The sequence below is a fragment of the Phyllostomus discolor genome, chromosome 4, assembly GCF_004126475.2.
Source record: "Phyllostomus discolor isolate MPI-MPIP mPhyDis1 chromosome 4, mPhyDis1.pri.v3, whole genome shotgun sequence".
NCBI lineage: Eukaryota > Metazoa > Chordata > Mammalia > Chiroptera > Phyllostomidae > Phyllostomus > Phyllostomus discolor.
The window spans coordinates 28,597,609-28,622,753 of NC_040906.2; the positions used below are offsets into that span (position 1 = coordinate 28,597,609).

At 40.0% G+C, this 25,145-nt stretch overlaps 1 protein-coding gene and 2 pseudogenes across 2 annotated transcripts in view; 2 read left to right on the top strand and 1 right to left on the bottom strand.

Annotated features, from left to right (window-relative positions):
- The window catches only part of CASP10 (caspase 10), a 33,821-nt gene extending 9,877 nt beyond the window's left edge, over positions 1–23,944 (bottom strand). Inside the window, exons 1-5 of one of the 2 annotated variants that reach the window (XM_036023086.1) lie at positions 23,746–23,944; positions 22,117–22,470; positions 20,889–20,982; positions 9,896–10,031; positions 1,291–1,430 (exon numbers count right to left, since the gene is read on the bottom strand). In XM_036023086.1, coding sequence (XP_035878979.1) covers positions 1,291–1,430; positions 9,896–10,031; positions 20,889–20,982; positions 22,117–22,463 — 717 coding nt within the window. In that variant the 5' untranslated portion in view covers positions 22,464–22,470; positions 23,746–23,944. The remainder of the gene's footprint in view (positions 1–1,290; positions 1,431–9,895; positions 10,032–20,888; positions 20,983–22,116; positions 22,471–23,745) is intronic. The other variant, XM_028509358.2, reaches the window with a different exon arrangement.
- Positions 1,462–5,896, top strand: LOC114494004 (annotated as a pseudogene).
- LOC114494330 lies at positions 5,940–8,730 on the top strand (annotated as a pseudogene).
- Positions 23,945–25,145: the final 1,201 nt, after the last annotated feature.

Genomic DNA, 25,145 nt, shown 5'->3' on the forward strand with positions numbered 1-25,145 from the left:
CGTCACTAATCATTAGTGCTGTACCACAATGAGATTCCACCTCACACCCATTTGGATGGTTACTATCAAAAACCAGGAAAATACGTGTTGGTAAAGATGTGGAAAAATTGGAATGTTTGTGTATTGTTGGTAGAAATGATACAGCTGCTGTGGAAAACAGTATGGTGTTTCCCCAAAAAAGAAAACACAGAATTACTCTATGATCCATTAGTTCCACCTCTGAGTCAATATCCCAAAGAACTGAAAGCAAGGTCTCGAAGAGGCATGTGTACTATGTTCAAAGGTGGGAGCAGCCCAAGTATCCATTAATTGATGAATGGATAAACAAAATGGAATATTATTCAGCCTTTAAAAGAAAGAAGATTCTGACATGGATAAACCTTGAGGGCATTATACTAAAGAAACAAGCCAGTCACAAAAAGACAAATACTGTATGACTCCACTTATATGAAGTACATAGAGTAGTTAAATTCATAGAAACTAGAATGGTGTTTGCCGGGAGTTGGTGGGGGCGAGGGGGTAAGCTGCTATTGTTTAGTGGATACAGAGTTTCAGTTTTGAAAAAAAAAAAAGAGATTGGGGGCATAACCATATGAATGTACTTAACAGTACTGAACTGTACATTTATTTAAAAAGTGGTTCAGATGATAAATTTTATGTTATGTGTGTCTTACCACAATTAAAAACAAAAACAAAACTTCCCAAGGCCAAGCTAACTTCACTGATGCTGACAGAGGCTGGCAAAATAGGACTGCCCGAGTCTGCGGGGAAAGAAACAAATCCCAGGGCAGAATGTCATATGTCTTCCGGGGACGATGACCATGCTGTGAGGAGCAGGTCGCAACGTCCCCCGATGTTTCCCTCTTCTTTCCACCCTTCCTTTCCTGGGCACGACAGAAACTCGGTTCTTGTCGTCTTGGGAGGACTAGCTACACAATTTGTGGAGCTCAGTGTAAAACAAAAATTCATACATTATTAAGAATTTCAAACCAGCACCTGCACAGGCTGTATGCCCACGAAGCCAGCCCTGACTGAACCCCCAAAGAGAAGAACAGATGACACAGAGTGGCACAGTGGAGTTGCCTCAAACTAGTTAGAGCCATTGTTAGATTTTCAAAAACTCTGCAATACAGTTGATATCATATTGGTAACTTGAAATCAGCCATTGAAATCAGTCTCTCTCCCTCTCTGTCTCTCTCTCCCTTCCCACTGCCACCTCTTTTTCTTGGGGGTTGGGGGTCGACAATGGAGAGAATGGTTAAACATTTTCCAACACACCAATGAACCTACCGGTAAGGCTTGAAGCAACTGCTGAACGTCTGAACCAGAAAGTATTTCTTCCTTCGGGCCCCCGTTGGCTTCCTCCACCACTGGGACACACCCTTTGAAGGCTGCTACTTTGTTGTCCTGCAGCTGCCTTTGCTTAGCTTCTGCAAAAGGAAAATATTTGTTCTTTTATCTATGTCTGGCTATGTTGGTTTTAAGAGTTTGCCTGATCAGCTGGTCAATTGATCCATTCAGCAAAGCTTCTATTTAATATTTTCTGTGTTGGGGAGATTGGAATTGTAAAATCAATGCTGATTAATATACTGTTTAATACTAATTTTGAAGACCATGAATCCTCACATTTTACCCACGTGTTAGGCTTAAAACTCAGACATATGAACTCCAAGAAAGTAATTTTCAATTAGAATGGGCCATTGTGAGTACAGTGGGATTTGGTGACTGAATGAACAAAGAGACCTACCAACATATAGTGACTACATAAATGGTCATTTTGATACCTGTCTCCAAGAAGAACTGAAGAGTAAGCATTCTCTCTTTAAATACCACAATTCTCATATCCATGTGTGCCTCGACTTCATTTCACCAACAAGGCACTCTCTAAACACACTTGATCTCTTAACCATAAAGAGCCTTGATAGTAAGGTGAACATGGTGCCAGTGATTGCCAAAACAATTTCAATGTCTAATATACTGAATTACAGAAGTTTAAGATAGAGCTCCTGAGTGAATTGGTCAGCCATGGCCTCCAGATATACCAGTTCCCAACAGATGATGAAACTATTGCTGAAATCAAGGTTTTAATGAATGACACTTGCTATTTGCTGTTGTAGATGCTGTAAACTCTGAGAACTAAGAATGGCTCCTGGGGGCTAACTGGGCTCAAATTTTTAAAAAGCAGGGCCTAGTAGCCTTCTGCACAGGAGCCTCTCATACAAATTGCACTTTGCAAAGAAGCTTCTGCACTAACTTCCTGCCTCTGTGCTGAACTGCCTGCCCACACAGTTTCTGCCATTTATTTGAACAAACCCTCATAAAAGTTTCCTGGAACCCTATTTCAGCCAATAGGATAGAGGCTTTACAAATCCAATCAGAGCTGCATAGCTCTGGCCAGTCAGGACAGTGTCTTTGAGCCAATCAAATTGTGAGGATAGAGTCCTCATTTGCATGAGGACGGATCAATCAGGGACCAGGGGCAGGGACTTCTGTCCATATAAACCAGTGCCTCTCTGACTCTGGGAGTGCACATTCCACCAAAGACTGAAGATTCCATTTCCTAGGCTAGAGTTGAAACACCAAAGATGTCTGGCCAGAGCAGAACAGACCAGCGCAGAGTGGAACAGACCATCTTAGAGTTGCCTATCTGAAGAGAGCCCTGACCCCAGGGCCACCCGGCTCCAGGGGCAGCCTCAGAGCCTTGGGGTTTTAACAGCTGTGGTGTAGCACTATTTTCATAGCCATCACTGTTTGCACTGAATAAAGTTTCCTTCTTCACCACATCCCGGTTTGGGGATTCCTCTTGGCCTTGAACTGGCACCAATGATCATCAGTTGACAGAAGTACAGATAAGTTAAAAGTTGGAAATAAGAGGGCCAAAACTCACCAGTACCTTTGTGGAGCGGTACAAGTGGAAACCGAAAACCGCTGTGACTTTGTAAAGCTCTGGGAAATACTCATTTGTACGTACATGAAGGATCTGGGAGAACAGACCCACACTAAGCACTATGAACTTTACAGGCTTTCAAACTGGAAGAAATGGGCAAGTGGGCCCAGAAAATAAGCAGTCCTCAAGAGACCTACGAAACCAAAAGACACAAATTTTATGGGGAACATCAGAGGAAGGAAGAAACGAAGCAGATGTTTGTGCAGTGAGTAAAAGAGAAAGAAGCCATTCTGGAACAAGCTAAAAGAGAAGTACAGGCTAAATGTGAGCATCTTAAAAGAGTTCACCAAGAAGAGAGAATGAAACTTGAAGAAAAGAAAAGACTCTTGGAAGAAGAAATAATCTGTCTCTAAAAAGAAAGTTACCTCTGAGGTATACCAGAACCAGACTTCTATGGAAATGAGTAGCAGCCTGAAGATGGACAAGGACTGCAAGAACTCCAGTTTTAGGTAAAACAAAAGTTCCAGATCACAGAAGATAATTACAAGCAGAAGTTATTAAAATGTTAGGAATATGCTGTGATTTTCTTGCTGCTTTTATTTGCTATATCACTTATTCTGTATCTGGCAAATGGCCACATATGGCAAATGGGAGCTTGTGTCCCAGTTGGATACAATGAACTTTGTCTTTGGCTCACACTCACTTACAGAAGTCTAAAATCCACATAGCTCCTGTCTTTTCAGTCCTCTAGTCCCTCATTCTCAATGGCAAAATTAAGCCCAAACTCATAGGACTGTAGAAAGTCACCATTAAACTATCAATTGACACCTATAATATAATAACAAATATATATTTGGCCTCTGCTCCCTTTCCTGGCACACAGCTCCTGAAATCCTCAGACTCTCTGAAGTGATGCCTTTCATATGCCTATGAGGTGACCAATGGTTGGAGGCTCCTGGGTAGACTCAGGATGGGGGCAGGTTGCCAGGAGAACTAACCATGTGATTGGAAGAATCTTCCTTTAGACCTCTAGAAGAAGAGAGGGGCTAAAGGTAGAATTAATCATAATGGGCAATGATTTAATCAGTCATACCTACAGTTGAAGCCCCCATAAAAATCCCTAACTGGAAAGGTTCAGAGAGCTTCTGGGTTGGTGAACGGGAGAAGGTGTGGGGAGCATGAACTGTCTGGAGAGCGCCTGGACGCTCTGTGTTCCTTCCTCCACACCTTATCCTACGCATCTCTTCCATTTGGCTGTTTCTTTTATAATAAACCAGTAATCTGGTAAGTGAACTGTTTTTCTGAGTCTCGAGTCATTCTAGCAAAATATTGAACCCGAGGGGGCAGATCATGAGAACCACCAGTTTGTACCCAAATAGGACAGATGCTGTAATTTGAGGTCCCACTAATTGTAATTGGTGTCTGAAGTTGAGGTCAATGTTGGGGTCCTGAGACCTTAGGGTCTGCACTAACTTTGGTTAGTGTCAAAATTTAGTTAATATAGGACATCCAGTAGGTGTCTGCAGAGAACTGGAGAATTTTTTGGTGTGGAAATACTCACACACCAGGGATCTGAAGTGTTCTAGAAGTGTTGGTATGACAGTAGTAGAGGAAAACAAGAGTTTCTTTTTTTCTTTTTCAATATTCAAAGAAGATCACACAACAGGTAGGTTGTAGAAAAGAAAAATCAAGATTAGAATTCTTCTGATACGAAGCTCAGTCCTCAAGACTCATGGAGGCATTTACTACATAAAAACTAGAGTGATTTCTGTGGACTTCTGATATTCAAAATAATCTGACACCCTACCCTATGTTTACTTTGTGTGGGTACATTACAGGAAAATGGCAATGTGTGTAGGAAAAAAATTCAGTGATCAGAGTTCAAGTGAGGATTCCAAATATACTTTCGACATCAACTTCCTGCTTTTTATTTCACTTGAAACCTTGATGGTTAGAAACCTTTTTTTATTATTCATAACTTTACTTAAATTACACATTTATTCATTGCTTTAGTTATAATTTGAGATTTCAACAATTTAACAATATATTTTGTTCTACAATTCATTTTGTGTTTGTAGAATTCGTAGAGAGAAGTTTCCTTTTGGCTAGTTTCATTTTTAAGCAGAGAAATCTGCACACTAAGTTGACTCACTGAACTAAAATATGGGTGTGGTTGCCAATAGCTCTTGCTTAACAGTGGAGAAACAGTCATAAAAACACAAATTTTTGCATATTGATATTTGGTGAGGCAGCCAGGTTTCATATCTGCTCTGTGTCATTACCTTTATATAATCAAAGCAATACCACTTTTACAAAACAGACTAAAATAATAGTAATAAATTTCTTCTCTGACAGAATTTCTGAGCATACCATATGAAAGTTTTCATGACTTTCTTCTCTGATAGACATTTCATACCAACATGTATTGAATGCTTTACTTTGTGTTAGACATACATCTTATATGAATTATCAAATTCATACCTTGAAAAAACCCATGAGGAGAGTACTATCATTACCCCCATTTTATAGGCAGGGAAAGTGAGACACAAAAACGCTGAGGAAAGGACCACTGCACCACTAATAAATGGAGTCCTGGTGATCTGACTCCTTAGCATAATCCTTCTGCTGTTCTGCCTCCTTTATCGTTATTTCATTCTAACCAATATCCTATACTCTTGCTCTCATATAAGAATGAAAAGATATTTGTCTAAGACTACTTTCTCCCACTAGAATATAAGTTCCTAAGAGGGGTTACTAAAATTGTGTCTAGTACAGAGTATGCATTCAATAAATGAGGATAAACAAATTCAGGAGAGTTCTGGCTTTCCCAAGAGAATGCTATTAGACTGACCAATTACAACATGATGGATTAGTGTAAGAATTCCCATGGTTTGGAGCAGCACAGCGATGGTAACGGTGGTGCTTGCTGTTCTGAGTCATTGATATGCCTCTGCAGGGAGTTGGTAGTGCACATGGCTTGCATGGACACTAGCAGTGGTGGCCATCCTGCCACCACAGCCTCAGTGTCCTCAGCACAGCAGGTACATTGGAACACCCTAAGGCATCCTCGGGCTCCAGCCCTATCCCCAGAACCTCATTTCCAGTGGGACCTGCTGTGTCTCTTGCATTGTCCATATCTCCTCACCTCCTTGCTGGTCTTTGGATCTGGATCCCTGTCATCACCCCTCATAAAACATGACTCATGATTTTAAACCTGGAAACCTCATCTTTGCCAAGATGAAAGGTTATCCTCATTGGCCAACTTGAAATTGAAAGAGAAATAAAGGGGACTTTTGGCCAAGATGGAGGCATAGGTAGATATACTTTGCCTCCTTGCACAACCAAAAGAATGACAACAAATTTAAAAACAACAAGAACCGCCAGAAAATTGAACTGTATGGAAGTCCAACAACCAAGGAGTTAAAGAAGAAACATTTGTCCAGACCAGTAGGAGGGGCTGAGATGCACAGCCGGAGCAGAGATGATGGACCCCAAGGCAGTGGTTGGTGGACTGGGTAGACTGGCCGGTCCCACATTTGTGTGCAGATAAGCCAGAAGGAACAACTGGTGAGTGAGACAGACCGAGCAACCCAGAGTTCCACACAGGAAAAGAATGCCTCAAAAACTTTGTAAAAATCTGTGGGTGTTGCAGTGATGGGAGAGACTCCCATCATCACAGGAGACTTCATTGAAGAGACCCATTGGGTCCTAGAATATACACAAATACACCCACCCAGGAATCAGCACCAGAAGGGCCTAATTTGCTTGTGGGTAGCAGGGGAAGTGACTGAAAGCCCAGAGCAAGCAAGCAGCTCGCTTATTTCCTCTTGGACCCCTCCCCCACATACAGCGTTACAATGCAGCAATGTGGGTTGCCCCACTCTGAAAAATACCTAAAGCTGTGTCCCTTACTACATAACAGGCACAGAGAAAAAGAAAAAAAAAAGAAAGAAAAAAAGAAAACATGGCCCAAATGAAAGAACAGATCAAAACACCAGAAAAAATAGAATGAAGTGAGGAAGAGATAGCCAACCTATCAGAAGCAGGGTTCAAAACACTGGCAATCCGGATGCTCACAGACTTGATTGAGTATGGTTGCAAAATGGTGCAAAAAGTGAAGATTAAGCAAAGTGAAATAAAGAAAAATACACAGGGAACCAACAGTAACAGGAAGAAAACCAGGACTCAAATCAACAATTTGGAATGAAAGAAAGAAATAAACATCCAAGTGGAACAGAACAAAGAAACAAGAATTCAAAACCATGAGAAGCTTAGGAACCTCCAGGGCAACCTTAAATGTTCCAATATCCAAATAATAGGAGTGTCAGAAAGAGAAGAGGAAGAGCAACAAACTGAAAACTTATTTGAAAACATGATGCAGAAGAACTTTCCCAATCTGGCAAAGGAAATAGACTTCCAGGAAGTCCAGGAAGCTCAGAGAGTCCCAAAGAAGTTGGACTCAAGGAAGCACACACACCAAGGCACATCGTAATTAAGTTACCCAAGATTAAGATAAGGAGAGAATCTCAGAAGCAGCAAGAGAAAAGGAGACAGTTACCTACCAAGGAGTTCCCATAAGACTGTCAGCTGATTTCTCAAAAAAAACCTTGCAGACAAGAAGGGGCTGGAAAGAAGTATTCAGATTCATGAAAGGCAAGGGCCTACATCCAAGATTACTCTATCCAGCAAAGCTCTCATTTAGAATGGAAGGGCAGATAAAGTGCTTCCCAGATAAGGTAGATGAAGTTCCCAATGGAGCTGTAAAACCACCCACAAACAAACTACCCATTTTCTTTTTTAGAACTTGTGGGACTGCTTTTTTAGCACCAAAGAATATATTTTCTTACTCAGAAAATACGGAAAAGTATGGAAAAGCAAATAAACTAAAAGACTTTAATGAAGGTTTATGGGAGATAGATAACAATCCAAAAGTGAAATTTTCAAGTCAACAGGCATCAACTAGGCAATCAAATGCATCAACTGATGTTGAGGCGGAAGAAAAAGAAACTAGTGTTTCAGAGGAAGATACTGACCACAAAGGAAAAGCCAGCGATGAGGATGTGACTAAAACAATTGACATAACCACTCCAAAAGCTGCCAGAAGAAGAAGAAAGAGGAAGGCAGGAAAGCGAGTAGAAACCGAGGAGGCAGGAGCAGTGACAACAGCAACAGCATCTGCTGATCTAAAAGTGAGTCTTAAAAGAGGACAACCTGCAGCTACAGAAGTCAAGATTCCAAAACCAAGAGGCAGACCCAAAACAGAACTGTCCTTCAGAGAGTGACATTGTAACTAAAGAAGACAAAAGTAAGAAAAAAGGGCAAGAGGAAAAACAACCTAAAAAGCAGCTTTAAAAGGATGAAGAGGTTCAGAAGGAAGAAGATAAGCCAAGGAAAGAGTCAGACAAAAAATAGGGGAAGAAAGAAGTTGAATCAAAAAGGAAAAATTTAGCTAAAACAGGGGTTCCATCAACCTCTGATTCTGAAGAGGAAGGAGATGATCAAGGTGAGAAGAAGGAAAAAGGTGGAAGAAACTTTCAGACTACTCATAGAAGGAACGTGCTCAAAGGCCAACATGAGAAAGAAGCAGCAGACAGAAAATGCAAGCAAGAAGAACAAATGGAAACTGAACACCAAACAACATGTAATCTGCAGTAATAAGAAATATATCTCATTGTGGGCTCAAAGCATTAATCCAGTTACTAAAAAGAAAATGCAAGTGGAACAAACAAGAGATGAAGATCTTGAGACAGACTCATTGGACTGAATTTTCCCCTCTCGCCCTTTGATGGAAGAATGTTCCAGATTCTAAATTGAGGACTTTGTTAATGGCATTATTTCTGTGTTATGATTGTCAATTTTCTGTAAGATACACACTACACACTAAGGTCAGCAAAAGTTTTTTTCCAAGCTTAAAATGAAGCTTCGTGTATGAAAATTAGAATGAGCTGAAAAGATGGTGGTTGTACACTATTTCATTCAGAAAATATAAAAATTAATTTTGTTTTGAAGTTAGATGTTAAACTGGAATAGCTATTATACCCCAGGAAAGGGGGTAGTTGTGCGTTTCCCTTTACATTCCTTTGTTGTTTAATTCTTTAGAATCTTATTTTTAATCCTGAGAGATTAAACATAGCCTTGTTAAGAAAACAAAAATGAAACTGTAACCAAAATTTTCAAATAAAGTTTTTTTACTTTGTTTTAATTTATTTTGTTCACTTTTTCTAATTTTATTTTAATCATTGTTCAAGTACAGTTTTCTGTCCTTTACTCCCATCCCAGCCCACCCACCCCTCCCTCCCCACCTCCCTCCCATTTCCACCACCCCCTAGTTTTTGTCCATGTGTCCTTTATATTTGTTCCTGTAAACCCTTCCCGTTCTCCCCTGAAATTCCCCTGAAATTCCCCTGAAATTCCCTCCCCTTTCCTCTCTGGTCTCTGTCAGTCTGTCCTCTACTTCAGTGTCTTTGGTTATATTTTGCTTGCTTGTTTGGTTTGTTGTTTAGGTTCCTGTTAAAGGTGAGATCATATGGTATTTATCTTTACAGCCTGGCTTATTTTACGTAGCATAATGCCTTCCAGTCCCATCCATGCTGTTGCAAAGGGTAAGAGCTCCTTCTTTCTTTCTGCTGCATAGAATTCCATTGTGTAAATGTACCATAGTTTTTTGATCCACTCATTTACTGATGGGCATCTAGGTTGCTTCCAGCACTTGGCTATTGAAAATTGTGCTGCTATGAACATTGGGGTGCATAGTTTCTTTTGGATTGGTGTTTCAGGGTTCTTAGGATAAAATCCTAGAAGTGGAATTGCTGGGTCAAAAAGCAGATCCATTTTTAGTTTTCTGAGAAAATTCCATACTGTTTTCCATAGTGGTTGTACCAGTCTGCAGTCCCACCAACAGTGCACTAGGGTTCCCTTTCATCCAAAAATTTTAAATAAAGTTTTTTTTAAATAAACAAACAAAAAAGAATTCCCATGGTCTGGTGCAAGCAAGCATAAGTTAGTTACCTTTCTCTCTTTTATATATTTTTATCTTTTCCACAAGGTTAGGTGCAGCACTTGAACAGAGATTCTCCAGTAACGTCAGATTATCTGTATCTATTAGAGCTTGTTTCTCCAGATATCCCAGGAAACTTAGAGAGGTCTGCAAGAGAATCAATGGAGTCACATTTACTTGCCTACTGATCATTCATTCATTCATTAAACACTACCTGCATAGCCACCAGGCACCAGGTTTTGCATTGATGTATAAGGTAGGTTGTTTATCCCAGAGGAGTTCAATAGTGTGGGAGAAGAGGTATTACCAAGTAAATCTCTATACAATCCATATAAATACCAGATTTTTTATACACACACACACACACACCAGATAGTGCAAAAACTCAGTGATGTAGATACCACTGTAATCACCATTTTAAAAATAAAACAACAGAGGCTCAAAGAGATTCAATAACTTGTCCAAGGTCAAAGCGCTAGTAAGTGGCAAAGTTGGTATTTGAACCCTGGCAGTCTGATGTCAAATCCTTCTTATTAACCATTAAGCTATACTGCTTTTAACTCACAGCTGTGGATGATGTAATAGATTAGAGCAGCATCAAAACAGAGGCACCAAAGAAATGAACATAAAATGTTCTAAAAGAATTTTACATTTGCTATTTTAAAAGAAAAAAATCTCTTAAGTACTCCTAGAAAAAAAACTGCAAATTGGTATTATTTTAATACTGAATTACATATGGGGTATAAGACATCATAATCTTTTCAATGATTAGAGCTTTCCAGTGTATTGGGCTGGTTATGAAAAAACATATATGAACAAAATTATATTAGAGCCTGCAAAAAAAAGAAACTACTCAGAATCTGAACATTATCAGCAGAGTGGGATATGGGGAAGAGGTCTCCAGGCATGTTGAATGGTTGCAACGTTGAAAAAGGACAGTGTGTTCAGGAACATGGAGAAGAAGGCTTCGAGTATGAACCTTGGGCAAGAAAGCTAGGTCGCCGCAGGAGCGGTGGGCTCCTATCAGGTGGTGAAAAAATACACACACCATGTGGTAAGTTTGGGCAAGTGTGCCATGGGTCAAGGGGTGCCAGTAGTAGCTTTTAAGAACAGTAACATGAACAGATTTGTTCTTAAATAGAAGTTTTAGGGATAGGTTGGAGGAGGGATGGATTAGGGAGAAAATACTGGCGGAACAATTACATACTTTGGTGAAGAGACAAACAAGACCTAGTGTAAAGCTGGTGGTGGAAAAGCAGAGGAGGCACTGGGTTTGAGAACATTTCTGAATTATAATTTGGTGAGTTTTGAAACTCAATTTGAAGTTGGGGAGGGAAGAGTCAAAGATGACTTAAGCAGTGATACCCCTCATTTATTTGTCATCTATTCAACACAGCAGGCTTCACACAAGCTGTGCAAGAGGTGATATTTGAATTGCATCTTGGAGGATGACTAGTCCTTCCCTGAAACATGGAAAAGGACACTCAAGGTGAAGAAAACCATATGGGGAAAATTATGAGAAACTAAAAATCTGTTTATGCGCAGGTTTGCAGTGGCTTCAGCAGAAACAGTTTAATCGGAGTGATGAAAGCCGAAGCCATATTGGAATGCACTGGAACATGATAGAGAGTTGAGTCAGTGGAGAAAGAGTGTGTGTAGGCTCCTCTTTCAAGAGGCCTGGCTGTTAGAGGGAAGGAGGAAGTTAGAGCAGTAACATAGGAAGAAAGAGGAAGAGTTTATTACAGTGTGTGGATGCACGTATGTGTGTTTTAAAAGAAGTCATTGAATGTGGAAGGTGCGGGGTGGGTAGGACAGGGCAGAGTAATGTAGGGGATGGGGAAATCTATCATTGAACAACAATAAAAAAATATTTGTAAGCTCAACAAAAACTATGTAGAGCAGCAATGAAAAGTATCACATAAATAAAATGAATTTGAATAATGTTGAAAAATAAAAAAAGTCACTTGAAAAAATGCTCAACATCACTAGTCATCAGAGAGATGTAAATTAAAACCACAGTGAGATATCACCTCACACTTGCCAAAATGGCTATCATTAATAAATCAACAAACAACAAGTGCTGGTGAGGACATAGAGAAAAGGGAACCCTACCACACTGCAGGTGGGAATGCAGACTGGTGCAGCCACTGTGGAAAACAGTATGGAGTTTCCTCCCAAAACTAAAAATGAAACTGCCCTTTGACCTAATGATTCAACTCCTGGGAATATCCCTGAAAAATCCTGAAACACCAGTTTCTAAAGAATTTATGTACCCCTATGTTCATAGCAGCACTATTTACAACAGCCAAGATTTGGAAACAGCCAAAGTGCCCATCAGTAGATGAGTGGATAAAAAACAAACAAACTGTGGTACATTTATACAATGGAATACTGTGCAGCAGAAAGGAAGAAGGAATTCCTGCCTTTTGTGACGGCATGGATGGAACTGCAGACTATTATGCTAGAGTGAAATAAGCCAGTTGGTGAAAGACAAATAGCATATGATCTCACTTATAAAAGGAACCTAATGAACAAATAAACTAATGAGAAAAATAGAACCAGAGGCATAGAATCATACAACACACTGACAGCTGAAAGAGGGGAGGGGGCAGGTGGTGATAGATTGAAAGAAGGTGGACGGAATAGTCAAAGAACATATATGAAGGACCCATGGACACAGACAACGGTGTGGGGACTGACTACAGAAGTGGGGATCAGGCTCAGAGGAGCGGGGCAAAGGGGGAAAATTGGGACAATTGCAATACCATAAACAATAAAATATATTGTTTTAAAAGAAGTCACTCAAAATGCTAACGACCAAAGGAAAATCCAGAATTACATACTCATCTGATCAAAAGAGGCATTGTAAATTTCCAAGAAATTCCAGACACAGGTATAAGACCCAAAAAGGCAAAGAAGTATGTGTGGCCCCACAAACGGAACCCACAGCTTGGCCAGGGAATAAAGCAGGAGAGAGGAGAGGGTGAAGGAAGATTCATCCAAAGCCAATCTGCTAGGCAAAGGGGTTGGGGAGAAGCCCACGCAAGGTGCTGTGGTCGGTTATGTACAAATGAGCTCTCTCTGAACCTCAAAACAGATGCTCCTATCTAGACAGCATCCTACCAGGAGAAAAAAAAGGGATTAAGACATAATTCCAGACAAAGTATATTTCGTTACACTTTGTAGAAAGTATATTAAATGTTTATTAAATGACAACTTCTACACACACAAATTTAAATGGCGTCTCTACACTAGTTTAAGAACACCACCTTGTGACAAATAGTTATGAGACTTATTATGGTAATCACTTGGTAAGGTATATAAATGTTGACTCATTATATTGTACACCTGAAACTAATAAGAAATTATATGGCAGCTATAATTAAAAATAAATTTAAAAATTAAAGAACAACATTTTTTGCATTGCCTCTTTCCTAAAAAGCTAGTAAATTTGGGTATGGTTTCCTTTACATCATTCTATATTGATTGCTACACTGAGAATGGATTTCCTGAAAGTTGAAGGCAGCTCTAGTGCCATAAGTGTGTATGAAAGCTATCAAAGAGGAAACCTAACACACTCTACAAAGCTTGTGCTAGAGGGATGTGTGTTCCTCTAGCACAACTGTATCAATTTAGAATCCTTCCACTCTGGCTGGTGTAGCTCAGTGGACTGAGCACCTGCTTGCAAACCGAAAGGTTGCTGGTTCGATTCCAGGTCAGGGCACATGCCTGAGTTGTAGGCCAGGTCCCCAGTTGGAGGCCTGTGAGAGGCAACCATTTTATGTTTCTCTCCCTCTCTTTCTCCCTCCCTTCCCCTCACTCTAAAAATAAAATAAATAAAATCTTTTAAAAAATAAAAAGAATCCTTCATTTTGGTTGAGGGTCATTCAGGCTCTCCTCTAGTGGCTGGTGACAAATTTATTTCTGTGATCAAATCTTTTGCAATTGCAATCACAGATAATGTAGCCTTATTCAGCCCTAATATGGAAACTCATCTGGGCTGCTTAGAGATTGTCCTTTACACACTTCAGAAAGCTGACCTGATCCCAAAGTCCAACTGAGATCAACCTGGATTATCTGAGGTGTATAACTCAACTACAATTCTTGGGTGAAGAACTAGATTTCCTTCGAAATAAAGCTGAGATCATTTGGAATCCAAGAGGGCAGTACAGTTTTCCTGAGTTTGACCAGGTTATGCTACAGTTCTATGCCACATCTAAACATAGCAACTCCTCCTGATACTGTTGTACCATGTGAAAAAAACAAACATAAAATCATTTGGCTACTTGCACATGAGCTTTTGGTGATTTAAAAGCTAATTTAGCAGGGGAGAGATGTTTGGAATGCTCCTGACCATAAGAATGTTTTGTAGCTGCAAATGCCTTCAAGCATGTGTCTAAATCCTGCAGAAGCAGCTGGGGAAGAAGAAATATGGTCCCTAGCTATTCTTAGTGGATAAAATCATTGCTCAGTATTGAGCATATCAGAGACTCCTTTTATAAAGCTCCTCATCTTCCACCCAATTGTAGGGAGTAAGTACTTCTGTCCATGGCATAAGGAGAAGTGTAAAAATAGAACGCGGTCTCATTTTTTTTTAAACCCAGAAACTGGAAAAATTGCCAAAGGATGTGCAAAGCTGGGGTGTGCAAAGGATGTGCTAGCTATACTAACAGAATAACCTGGAGAGCTTTCAAACTACAGAAGTCTCCTCTAATGTTGAGAAATTCTGCATTTAACTTAAATTCTGTCACTTGAATAGGTCATTGCTTTGAACAAATGCAAATACAAGCATATTAAAAATTATAGTCTGAAGAAAATCCCCCAGTTTTTTAATTCTCCAAGAACTCACAGACCCTTAGGATATATGGTGTATGTGTGTGTGTTATACATTAATTCCCCCTTATTTGTGGTTAAATGCATTCCAAGTTCCCCCCTAGACACCTGAAACCTTGAAAGAGTAGCTAACCCTTTACATACACTTTCTTATACATAAATACCTATGGTAAAGTTTACATTTCTAGATTAGCACAGTAAGAGATAAACAATAAAAGTGAATAATAAAATAGAACAATTCTAATAATATACTGTAATAAAAGTTACGCAAGTGTGATCTCTCCCAAAATATCTTATTGTGCTCTTCATTTGATTCAATACACCTATCAAGACATTTCTTCCACTGCTCAAAACAGTTTTTAAGCTTGTTGATTTTGATGCCCTTCAGTGCTTCTGCCATTTTTTGTTTCACCTCTTCCACATCAGCAAAATGTTTGCCTTTGAGGACTTTTTTTCATCAGAGTGAGATCAGGTGAACAAGGAGGGTAGGGCATAGGGGCCATACCTTTGTGGTCAAAATCTGCTGAACACTCAGCAGTGTGGGCAGGCGCACTCATAAATCACCCATTATGAAATGGACAAATGCATTCAAAAGTCTTCAAAAAATACACTAAAGCCGAATGCAGCCTCTCACAACAATGCCAGCTGGTACACTGATACAAATGGGTTCCTAGAACAGTCACCTAGTGGGGGAGGCCTATACTACAAGGGGCCTACCCTGCAGAACATAATTCTGATTTGGGGGAGGTCCCATATATATACAAAATGGAGTCTTATTAAACCCTGGTACAGAAACTCACCTGGGTTTTCATACCAGGGATTAATAAGGCTGCATTATTTGAGGTTGCAATTGCAAAAGATTTCATCACAGAAATAAATTCTTTACCAGCCAGTGGAGAAGAGCCTGAATTCCCCTCATCCAAAAAGAAAAGGTTCTAAATTCATATGGTTACTCTAGAGGGACAAAAATGGTGTTTGTAGGGTGCTCTAGGTTCCCACACATATATATTTACTTGTAGAAAGAGAACTAACAAAGATTAAAAACTTCAGTAAGGATAATAATTGCAATGGACTGAAACCCATCAGATATGTTTAAATCTATGAATTCAAATTTATATTTTGTAATGTATAACTTTCAGAGAATGACAGAGAAAACCACTCAATTATCACAAACACTGGGCAAATAAAAGAAAGAATAGAACATTTATATATAAACTGTATCACCAGGTAACCAAATAATAGACAAGGGAGGGGAACAAAATTATGGAACTTAAAAATCCCCATTTTGTAAACACCAAAGAATCAATATATAAAATATCAACAGCTGCTAAAATAATTTTTTTTTAAAAGCCAGGAATTGTGTACATCCCAATGAGAGACTGCAACACAAGACCACTATGTTCTTGCCAAAAGGATCTAACCTGAGTCTGACAAAGCCTCTGAGTTCAGCTGCCAATTTGCAGGAAATGCAGAAGACGGAAGAGCATGCTGAACTGCACCAAGCACACACCTCAGCAAAACCTAGATGAGGGGAAATTCTAGGGGCCAATTGTCCTAGAATTCTTCAGCAGATAAATTTTAAGCAAAAGAATAGGATTGTGGGAGGGGAGTTTAACCTAATCTATACTAAGGGTTAAGGGAGTTTAACCCTTAATTTATATTAAGGGACACTCAAAAGAAAAAAGTGTTCAAGACTAAACTGAGGTCTAGAGATGCACAGGAAAATGATAAAACCATAAAGAAACATAAGAACCTAATTACTATGAATGCCAGGACAATGGTTACTTCTAGGGGGTGGGAAGGGGCTGTGATTGGGATGGGACAAATGGAGGGGTTTCTGGAATGACGGATGAAATTCAATTTCTTGACCTGAGTAGTGATTTCAAGGGTACTAGCCTTATAATAATTCATTTGGCTGTATGTTTTTTTGTGTGTCATCTTCTGTACTATATTTTGGTGCTTTCTTTCAAGAATAAAAAAAAAAGAAAAGGAAAAAGTGTAAAAAAAATAACAGGAGGACATGAAAACTTCCAGGAGCTATCTAAGGAAGAAAATTAATAGATTCTGACAAAAGGCAACAACGATGACAATGTTATATCTTTTCACATCCCCATTGTGGTGGTTTAGTTCATCCTGCCAATCCCCTTACTTATTCATTGTAAAATCACATACTCAGAAAGTGTTTGTACCTTTTTTTTTTCCAGAAAGAAATAGAAAGAAGTAGATTGTATCATCCCTCTCTTTCACGCTTTTATCCACAGTATCATTTGTAACAGAGTCTGCAAGATTCTGGGGCTATAATAATGAGTAGACTCAGTCCATCCCCAAGGAACTCACAACCAATCTTTGGGAGGAAGGGACCTCTAGAGATGACCAATCAAAGGATACAAAAGGCTAAAATCCCTGAGGGTTCTAAAAGGGGGAAGATAAGGTCTCAAAGAGTGTGGCCAAAACAGAGAAATAACTTTTTTAGGTCTACAGATCTGACACCAAGAAACATGTTTAATGAATTACTAACATGGTCTTCATTTGAACTACCACATGTAAAGCAGTTTCCCATTCCTTAGTTATGATTGGGGGGGGAAAGTTGTCAATATAAGTTGACTGGAGAGAATGTGATATAGGAAGGAGGACTACACGTGTAGGCTCAAGAGCATCAGTAGGTTCTCATTCATAAGTTGGATGGAGGAATTTATGGCTGTTCACTTAATGCTACATTTTATAACTTCCATATGTTACATGTATTTTTTGTTATAAAACCTTATATAACTTAGAATCTAATAAAAATAGTGGTTGAATAACACAATGAAAGTCACGTTACAGGGTAAAGTTTGAAAACTGATATTTCTGAAATTAACTAACTTGCTTGTCACAAGCTGCTGTTGAAGTCAAAATAAAAATATATATGGTATATAAAGTTTTGAGGCCTGGAAGAGAGACATGCAGCTACTTTCCTGCCAGTATAGCAAAAATAGTAGCAATTTCTGGTCAAGATGGCAGTGTGGGAAGATATGGCTTGCCTCTTCACACAACCACATCAAAATTACAACTAAAACATAGAAAAACCATCACTCATAGCCATCAGAAATCAAGTTGAATGGAAGTGTGACAACTGTGGAATTAAAGAAACCACATCCATCCAGACAGGTAGTAGGGGCACAGACATGGAAGGACTGGTCCCTCACCCATGTGTGGTGGATAAAATTTGGGAGGGATATCTTAGAAACAAGGAGTCCCAGACCCACACCAGACTCCCAAGCCTAGGGTTCCAGTGCCAGGAAGGTAAGTCCCTACAACTTCTGGATGCAAAACCCAGCAGGGATTGAATTGGTGGAAGAACCTTCTGGAGCCCCAAGCAGTTCCTCTTAAAGAACTGACACACAAAATCACCTGTTCAGATTCACTCCTTCTGAGCTCCAACAATATGGTGGCACTTGAAAGACACCAGTGGCACATGGAAAAACTGAATTGTCTGGCATCAAGGCAAACAGAGGCCATTGTCTCTTTTTTAAACACCCTCTACACACACACACACACACACACACACACACACACAGCTGGCAAATTTTGCCATCAACCTGGCTCACACCGTCTGCCTTGGAGGTCCCCAGAGACTCTTCCCCACCCAGCTTACAGGCCCACCCATGTTGCTTTTCCACATGAATGGCTGGTCTTGGCTCATGATTCACAACTTCCTAAATCCTGTCAAACAAGTAACAGCTGGCCTCAGTGAGCCCCAGGCCCAGCACTAGCAGCAACCAGCCTAGATTAAAAACTTGGCTTCACTTGGGAATCTCCTAGCTTAGCACAAGTAGCAGTCATTTCAGCTTGCTTTATAGCTCAGGAAGAGTAGCCCTGGGCAAAACACATGTGGTGGATGACCTTGGTCTGCACCACCCAAGAAACCCCTGGGCCAGTGTACCCAGTGGACAGCTACAGACCACATCACAGCACCACCACCCTGCCCCTGCACAGCTGATCTTGCACAGAGGGCTGAGGTTGGTGGTAAGTGGTCATAGCCAATCCTTGCAGCTGACTGGCCTGGGTGAATCCCTCCCATTGATCTGCCACCAGAAACCAAGGTTCAACTACAAGAGGAGGGTGGACTCAGCCCACACAAAGGGCACACCTCAAGTACCTTGCTTGGGTAATAGAGAAGGCTGTGCCACTGGACCCTACTGTATATGTACTACACTAGGCCTCAATACCAAGACATGGAGTCAAAGCAGCTCTACCTAACACATAGAAACAAATAAAGGGAGGCTGCCAAAATGTGGAGACAAAGAGACACAGCCCAAATGAGAGAACAGATCAAAATTCCAGAAAAAGAACTAAGCAAAATGGAGATAAGCAATCAATCAGATGCAGAGTTCAAAACACTGGTTATAAGGATTTCAAGGAACTTAGAGAGGACCTAAATGCTTAGAACAGACCCAGTTAGAAATGAAGGATTCACTCATTGAAACAAAGAACAATTTACAGGGAAACAACAGTAGAGTGGATGAAGCTGAGATTCATATATATGATGTGGAACATAAGAAAGCAAAATACAACCAATCAGGACAACAAAAAGTAAAGAAAATCCAAAAAAAATGAAGATAGTGTAAGCAGCCTGTGGGACAAGTTCAAGAGGTCCAACATTTGCTTCATAGTGGTGCCAGAAGAAGAACAAGAAATTGCAACTCTATTTGAAAAAATGATCAAAGAAAACTTCCCTAATTTGGTGAAGGAAATACACATGCAAGTCCAAGAAGCACAGAGAGTCCCAAACAAGGTGGATGCAAAGAGGCCCACTCCAAGACACATCATAATTAAAGTGCCAAAGGTTAAACACAAGGAAAGAATCTTAAAAGCAGCAAGAAAAAAGCAGTTATATACCTACAGGAGAGTTCCCATAAGACTGTCAGCTGATCTCAAAAGAAACTTTGCAGGCTATAAGGAATTGGCAAAAAGTATTCAAAGTCATGAAAAGCAGGGACCTACAGCCAAGATTGCTCTACCCAGCAAAGCTATCATTTAGAATCAAAGGGCAGATAAACAGCTTCCCAAACAAGAAAAAAAACTAAAGGATTTCATCATCACCAAACCATTATTATATGTAATGTTAAAGGTACTTATTTAATAAAAAGAATATCAAAACTTTCAACAATAAAATGGCAAAATATACAAATCTATCAACAATTGAATCTAAAAACAAACTAAGCAAATAAGAAGAAAAGAGACAGGATCATGGATATGGAGAGCATTTTGATGGTTGCCAGATGGGAGGTGGGTGTGGGGGTATGGGTGAAGAGGTGAGGGGATTAAGAATTACAAATGGGTAGTTATGGAATAGCCACAGGGATGTAAAGTGCATTATAGGAAATGGAGTAGCCAAATAACTTATTATACACAGGACCCATGGACATGAATGGTGTGGGCATGAATGCCTGAGGGAGTGGGGAGTGCTGGGTGGAGCGGGGCCATGGGGGGAAAATCAGGACAACTTAATAGCATAATTAATAAAATATAATTTAAAAGAATATTGGCAAATGTTATCAATGTAGTAACAATATTAGCAAATAACATGATTACGTTAATATTAAAACATTACATCTACACAGCCCTTTACAAAGTCCATCCTCAAGCTGTCTCATTTGAGTTTCACAGAACCCTTACATGGGAGACACTGCCAAGTCCACTGAAAAGGACACACAATTCCTCAGACATCTCAATTATTGTAGATGGCAATCGACTAATCACCACTCTGCCATTATTTCCCACCTTCTCATGTCTTTGTTGTGCCCTGATCATTTCTGTATCATAAAATGTGGTGGATGCCAGTGGCAGTTAATCATTTACTGCATGGCTACTGTGTGTCAAATATAGGCTTTATGATAATGCTTTATGAACAGTATTTTCTCTAATCCTCCCAACAGTCCTAAAAGAAAATGGTGTGGCATATGAGAAGATGGAGACTCAGAAATGTCCAATCACATATGGAGCTGGTCACAGAACCAGCACTAGAACCCAGGCCAATTGGACACCAAAGTCAATGTTTCTAAACATTGGATGATACTGTCTCCTGCAAAACAAACAAACAAAAAAACATCTTGAAAACGTTTCCAGCTTCTTCCCAAACACCAATTAGGGCAATGTTCACAAAGATCCCATTCTATATGACCCACTCACCAGCTGGACTTTGGGTAATGATTCCTTCACAATGAAGCTCATTTCCTTTAAGATATCCGTGTCAATGCTTTCGGACAGTTCGTAGAGCAGGTTTCTAAGACAGACACCCAAAGAGACAAATGAAGTCTCACACTTGCAGAGGGCAGCACAGTAAACTGAGTGCTTTTACTGATGCTCCCTCCCACATAAATGATCACAACCCTGTACGTAGACAATTATTAATCCTACTCTATAGACCCCAAAACTGAAACTTTGAGCTTCAGTGTGACCTATTAAATTAGGATAACAGAGTAAACAGTAGAGACAGGCTTTCTGATTCCAAGTCTAGTGCTAGAAAAACATAAAATACAATTATGGCCTTTCACCTGCAACTCCACTGTAGAAATGATGCCAGGCAATGTAGAGTCTACTATTGAAAAAGGAAGGACATTCCCCCAACTTATGGATAGCCATATAATGAATGACCAGACAAACTGAATATTTTATTCATACACTAATGCCTCTATATGCCAGAGACCATTCCTTGGTCTCTGAAAAGTCCGTTGTTTAACAGCGAAGTGGAGAAAAAAAATGATTTCCAGAATCCCCTCACTGACCCAAGGGTAGCTCAGGTTTTGGAAGCCAGTCCGAGTGTTAAAGCCTAAAGAACATAATTGCCCAGGCAACTAAGTAAAATAACACTTTGAAGGCTCCTCCTTGTAAAGTTCTCCTTAGGTACTACATCGGTGGACAATTTAAAACTGATGTCTAAGGTCTGACCATGACAGGCCTGATGTCTATATTTTAGCTCTCTGTGTTTCTCCCCCAAAATGTAACTGGACATGGCATAAATGATATTCCTCTCTACCCTAGAGACATTGTTTTCACTTTGCTTATTTTGCTCCAAGGTTGCATTCTTCTCAAATAACTGAAGGCAGACACACCCCGTGGCTCACAGAAGAAAGGATATCGGAGACTGGAAAAGAGAAAAGTATAGGCCTGCTGTGCTTAAGTAAGCTTCCCTTGGCAGCGAGAAACAAAACTATGGGAAGCCACTGAGAGGCCCAGAGAGGCCCAACCTCTCTCTCTTATTAGCACCTAGAGCTGAGAAATCTAGTGTAAATCACTGTAAGATCCAAAGAGGTAGATAAGAAAGAGATCTTAATCTCATTCTCCTTTCAAAGCCCAATGACCTGAATGAACACAAAATGGAAAACCCTCTTGTCTTGATTACAGACCCCCTCCTCACCTGAACGGAGAGAGCTTCTTTAGAGTGGGCAGCAAACTCCGTACTTGCTCTTTCCTGTAACTGAGGTACTTCAGCAGTAAGTGCTGCTTCATGGTGTAGAGGAGTTCTGCTAGGAAGAAGGGGTCTTGCTCACTCAGCAGCTCTTTTGCCATGAGATGATCAAAAACATCCAAAGCTGAGCTGGACTTCTCCAGCTTCTTCTGGGAGATGAAATCTTGGCAGAGAAACTTTAATTGTTCTACTTCTTTATCTCCCAGCTGTGAATCAATAGCCAGTAGCCTTCTGCGAAAGTTCTCACTATCATTAGCAAATGAACTGGGAATGCAATTTTGACCTTGAAATGACATGGCCAGTCTGAAAGAGACGGAGAAGTGGGTAGTGTGTTAGAGAGTGAGAACACGAGGCACCTCAGCTTCCCGGGCCCTCTCCGGGTTTCAGCCTCCTCTGTTCCAGGCATCATTAGACTTTCCCAGAAGTGCTAAAAAGTAAAACTTACTGAAATAAAAGTTATTGGGCAGTTACTTAAAAAACCAATAACCCAGAAAACTCGACTCCAGTACTTGTATGTTAACTCCTTAGGAGGTGTGGAGAGAGATTTTCTTGGGACTCATTTACCGTGACTTCTCTGAAATGGAAATGTCCACCAGAGAAGCTGGTCAAAATGGAGGCCAACTCAGCACAGCAGCTCCTGGGTGGGGTCCCGGTTGGAGCTCTTAATTCATTCCCACCAAATGGCAGAAATGGCACTTAGATTTATGCCCTGTATTTTAGAAATAAAACAATCTGGAGGTTTACATTTCTGAAGTGCCTACCAACCCAAGGACAACGAGGTAACATCGTTAACCCCAACAGGACAGGCTTGTAACCCACAGAAAGAGCAGCCATCATCCGAGACCCCAGAAATAAAGGGAAGTTTTAGACGAGAGTTGCTCAGATCAATGTAGAAAGTCACAAATTAATCAATATTTCCACATGACCAGTTCATAAATCATGGTATTTTCTACACTGAATTTTATTCTAATAAGAGGAGCAATGAACTGATAAAAAAATCAGTGTAGTATTATTCATAATATAAGGACAAGGTACATGATCACTGTACAAGACTTGGTTATTCAGAAATAAGAAACTACTTTCTAAAGTAAAGAGAACATAGCAAAAACAAAACATCAATAACAAAGAGTGGTTATATCTAGCCGGTATAATTACATAAAATATAAATTTTTTTTCTGGGATCCTGTCTGAGTTTTTCAAATCTTGTGCAATGAACACATATTACTTATATTATTAGAAAAAAATCCCATTTTAATGTGATCACCCATAGGGTCTTGGTTTCTTGGAGACATCTTCCTTTTCTAATACATCATATATTTGCCTTGAAGTTTTCTGAAGAACCTAAAGCTTTCAGCCAACTTCGTCTCTTGTTTGCAGATTAGCATATTTCTGCCAGTAAAGGCTATGCCAGAGCCTTCCTGGGACTTTTTAAACTTTCATTTTCCCTGGGAAGGCTGATAAATCCAGGAGGAAAAAGCACCATTACTGAAAACAAGAGCTTCTGCAAGTTTCTATGACATAAAGCAAGGGAAATGCTGGCGTCTAAGACCCCAGGGGGGAAAAGTGTTAATTACATACCTTCAAATGAAATTCCACTGATCCCCTGGAGGTAAGTGGTTCTTAGGGATATTGCCTGAGAACAAAGTTTTGAAGAAATTAGAATCCTCTGTGTGCTCCAAGTTCTAAGAAAGTTCCAATTTACTTGGGAGAGAACTCAAGACTTGTTGCTGGCTATGGATAAAAACCCGATCTCAGGCTTGAGATTGATTTCCTGCTGATGTCATCATCACTGCCTTTCCCTTCCCGCCCCTGGCATTAGGATGATCCTGATTAAACAGCGCCTTCTAAAGGCTTATACACAACTTTCCCACAGTAGAGCTCAGGACCTCTTTCCCTGGTAAAGGCAGGTTCTCTTACAAATGAACTCCTAGAAGGCACTTGTGTTCTGACCTTTCCCTTTGGTCACTCCCCTCTATCAGTCAAAGAGAAAAGTGTCATTTTTTTCAACCACCTCCTTCCCAGATTCACTTAAGCTTTAAAATAAAACCCAAAAGCCCATGAATAGTAGTAAGCCATCTTAATCTTTTTTCAATAAGTCCAGGTACAAATAAACAAAAAAAAAAATTAAGGCAAAAAAGAAGAGGAGGAGGATCTGAAATATACCCCAATTTGAGGTATGTGCAAGGAACTCAACTAACAATGGGCAAAATTAATGAAGTCTCTGCCCTCATAGCACTCAGTCCAGCAGGAAAGAGACTTTAAAGACGTTATTTCTAAGAATAAAAACAATATACCTAACACATACCACAATTACTAGATGCCAAGCATGCTTTATTCACTTAATCATCCCAAGTTTCTAAAGTAAATATTATTACAAGGCCCCCTTTTCTTGTAATCTTGCCCAAGGATATGTTTATTGATTTTAGAGAAAGAGGGTGGGAGAAAGAAAGAGAGAAAAATATCAATGTGAGAGAAAAACATAAATTGGTTGCCTCCCATACACATGCTGACTTGGGAATGAACCTGCAACCTAGGTATGTACCCTGTCGAGGAATCTTTCAGTGCATGGGATGATGGCCCAACCAACTGAGTTGCCTGGCCAGGGCCATGACCTCCCTTTTAAGACATGACAACTAAGACACAGAATGGTTAGGTAATTTTTCAAGATCACAAAATGAGGCTAGTAAGAAAGCCAAAACTTAAAACAGTAAGTTTGGCTGTAAGTCACTGCACTGCATTTCAGCTAATTCAAATGTGCTAAGTCTGGGAAGAAATATAGAATCTTAGAAAGATATTTTATCTCTGAATAAAAGTAAAAATTATGATGTTTAATTAGCAAATGTGTTAAAGTGCCATTTCTGTATCCTAGGTATCATCCAGAGAACTTCAGTGTTTAAGAAAGACAAACCCCCCCCGACTGGCATAGCTCAGTGGATTGAGCGCGGGCTGGGAACCAAAGTGTCCCAGGTTCGATTCCC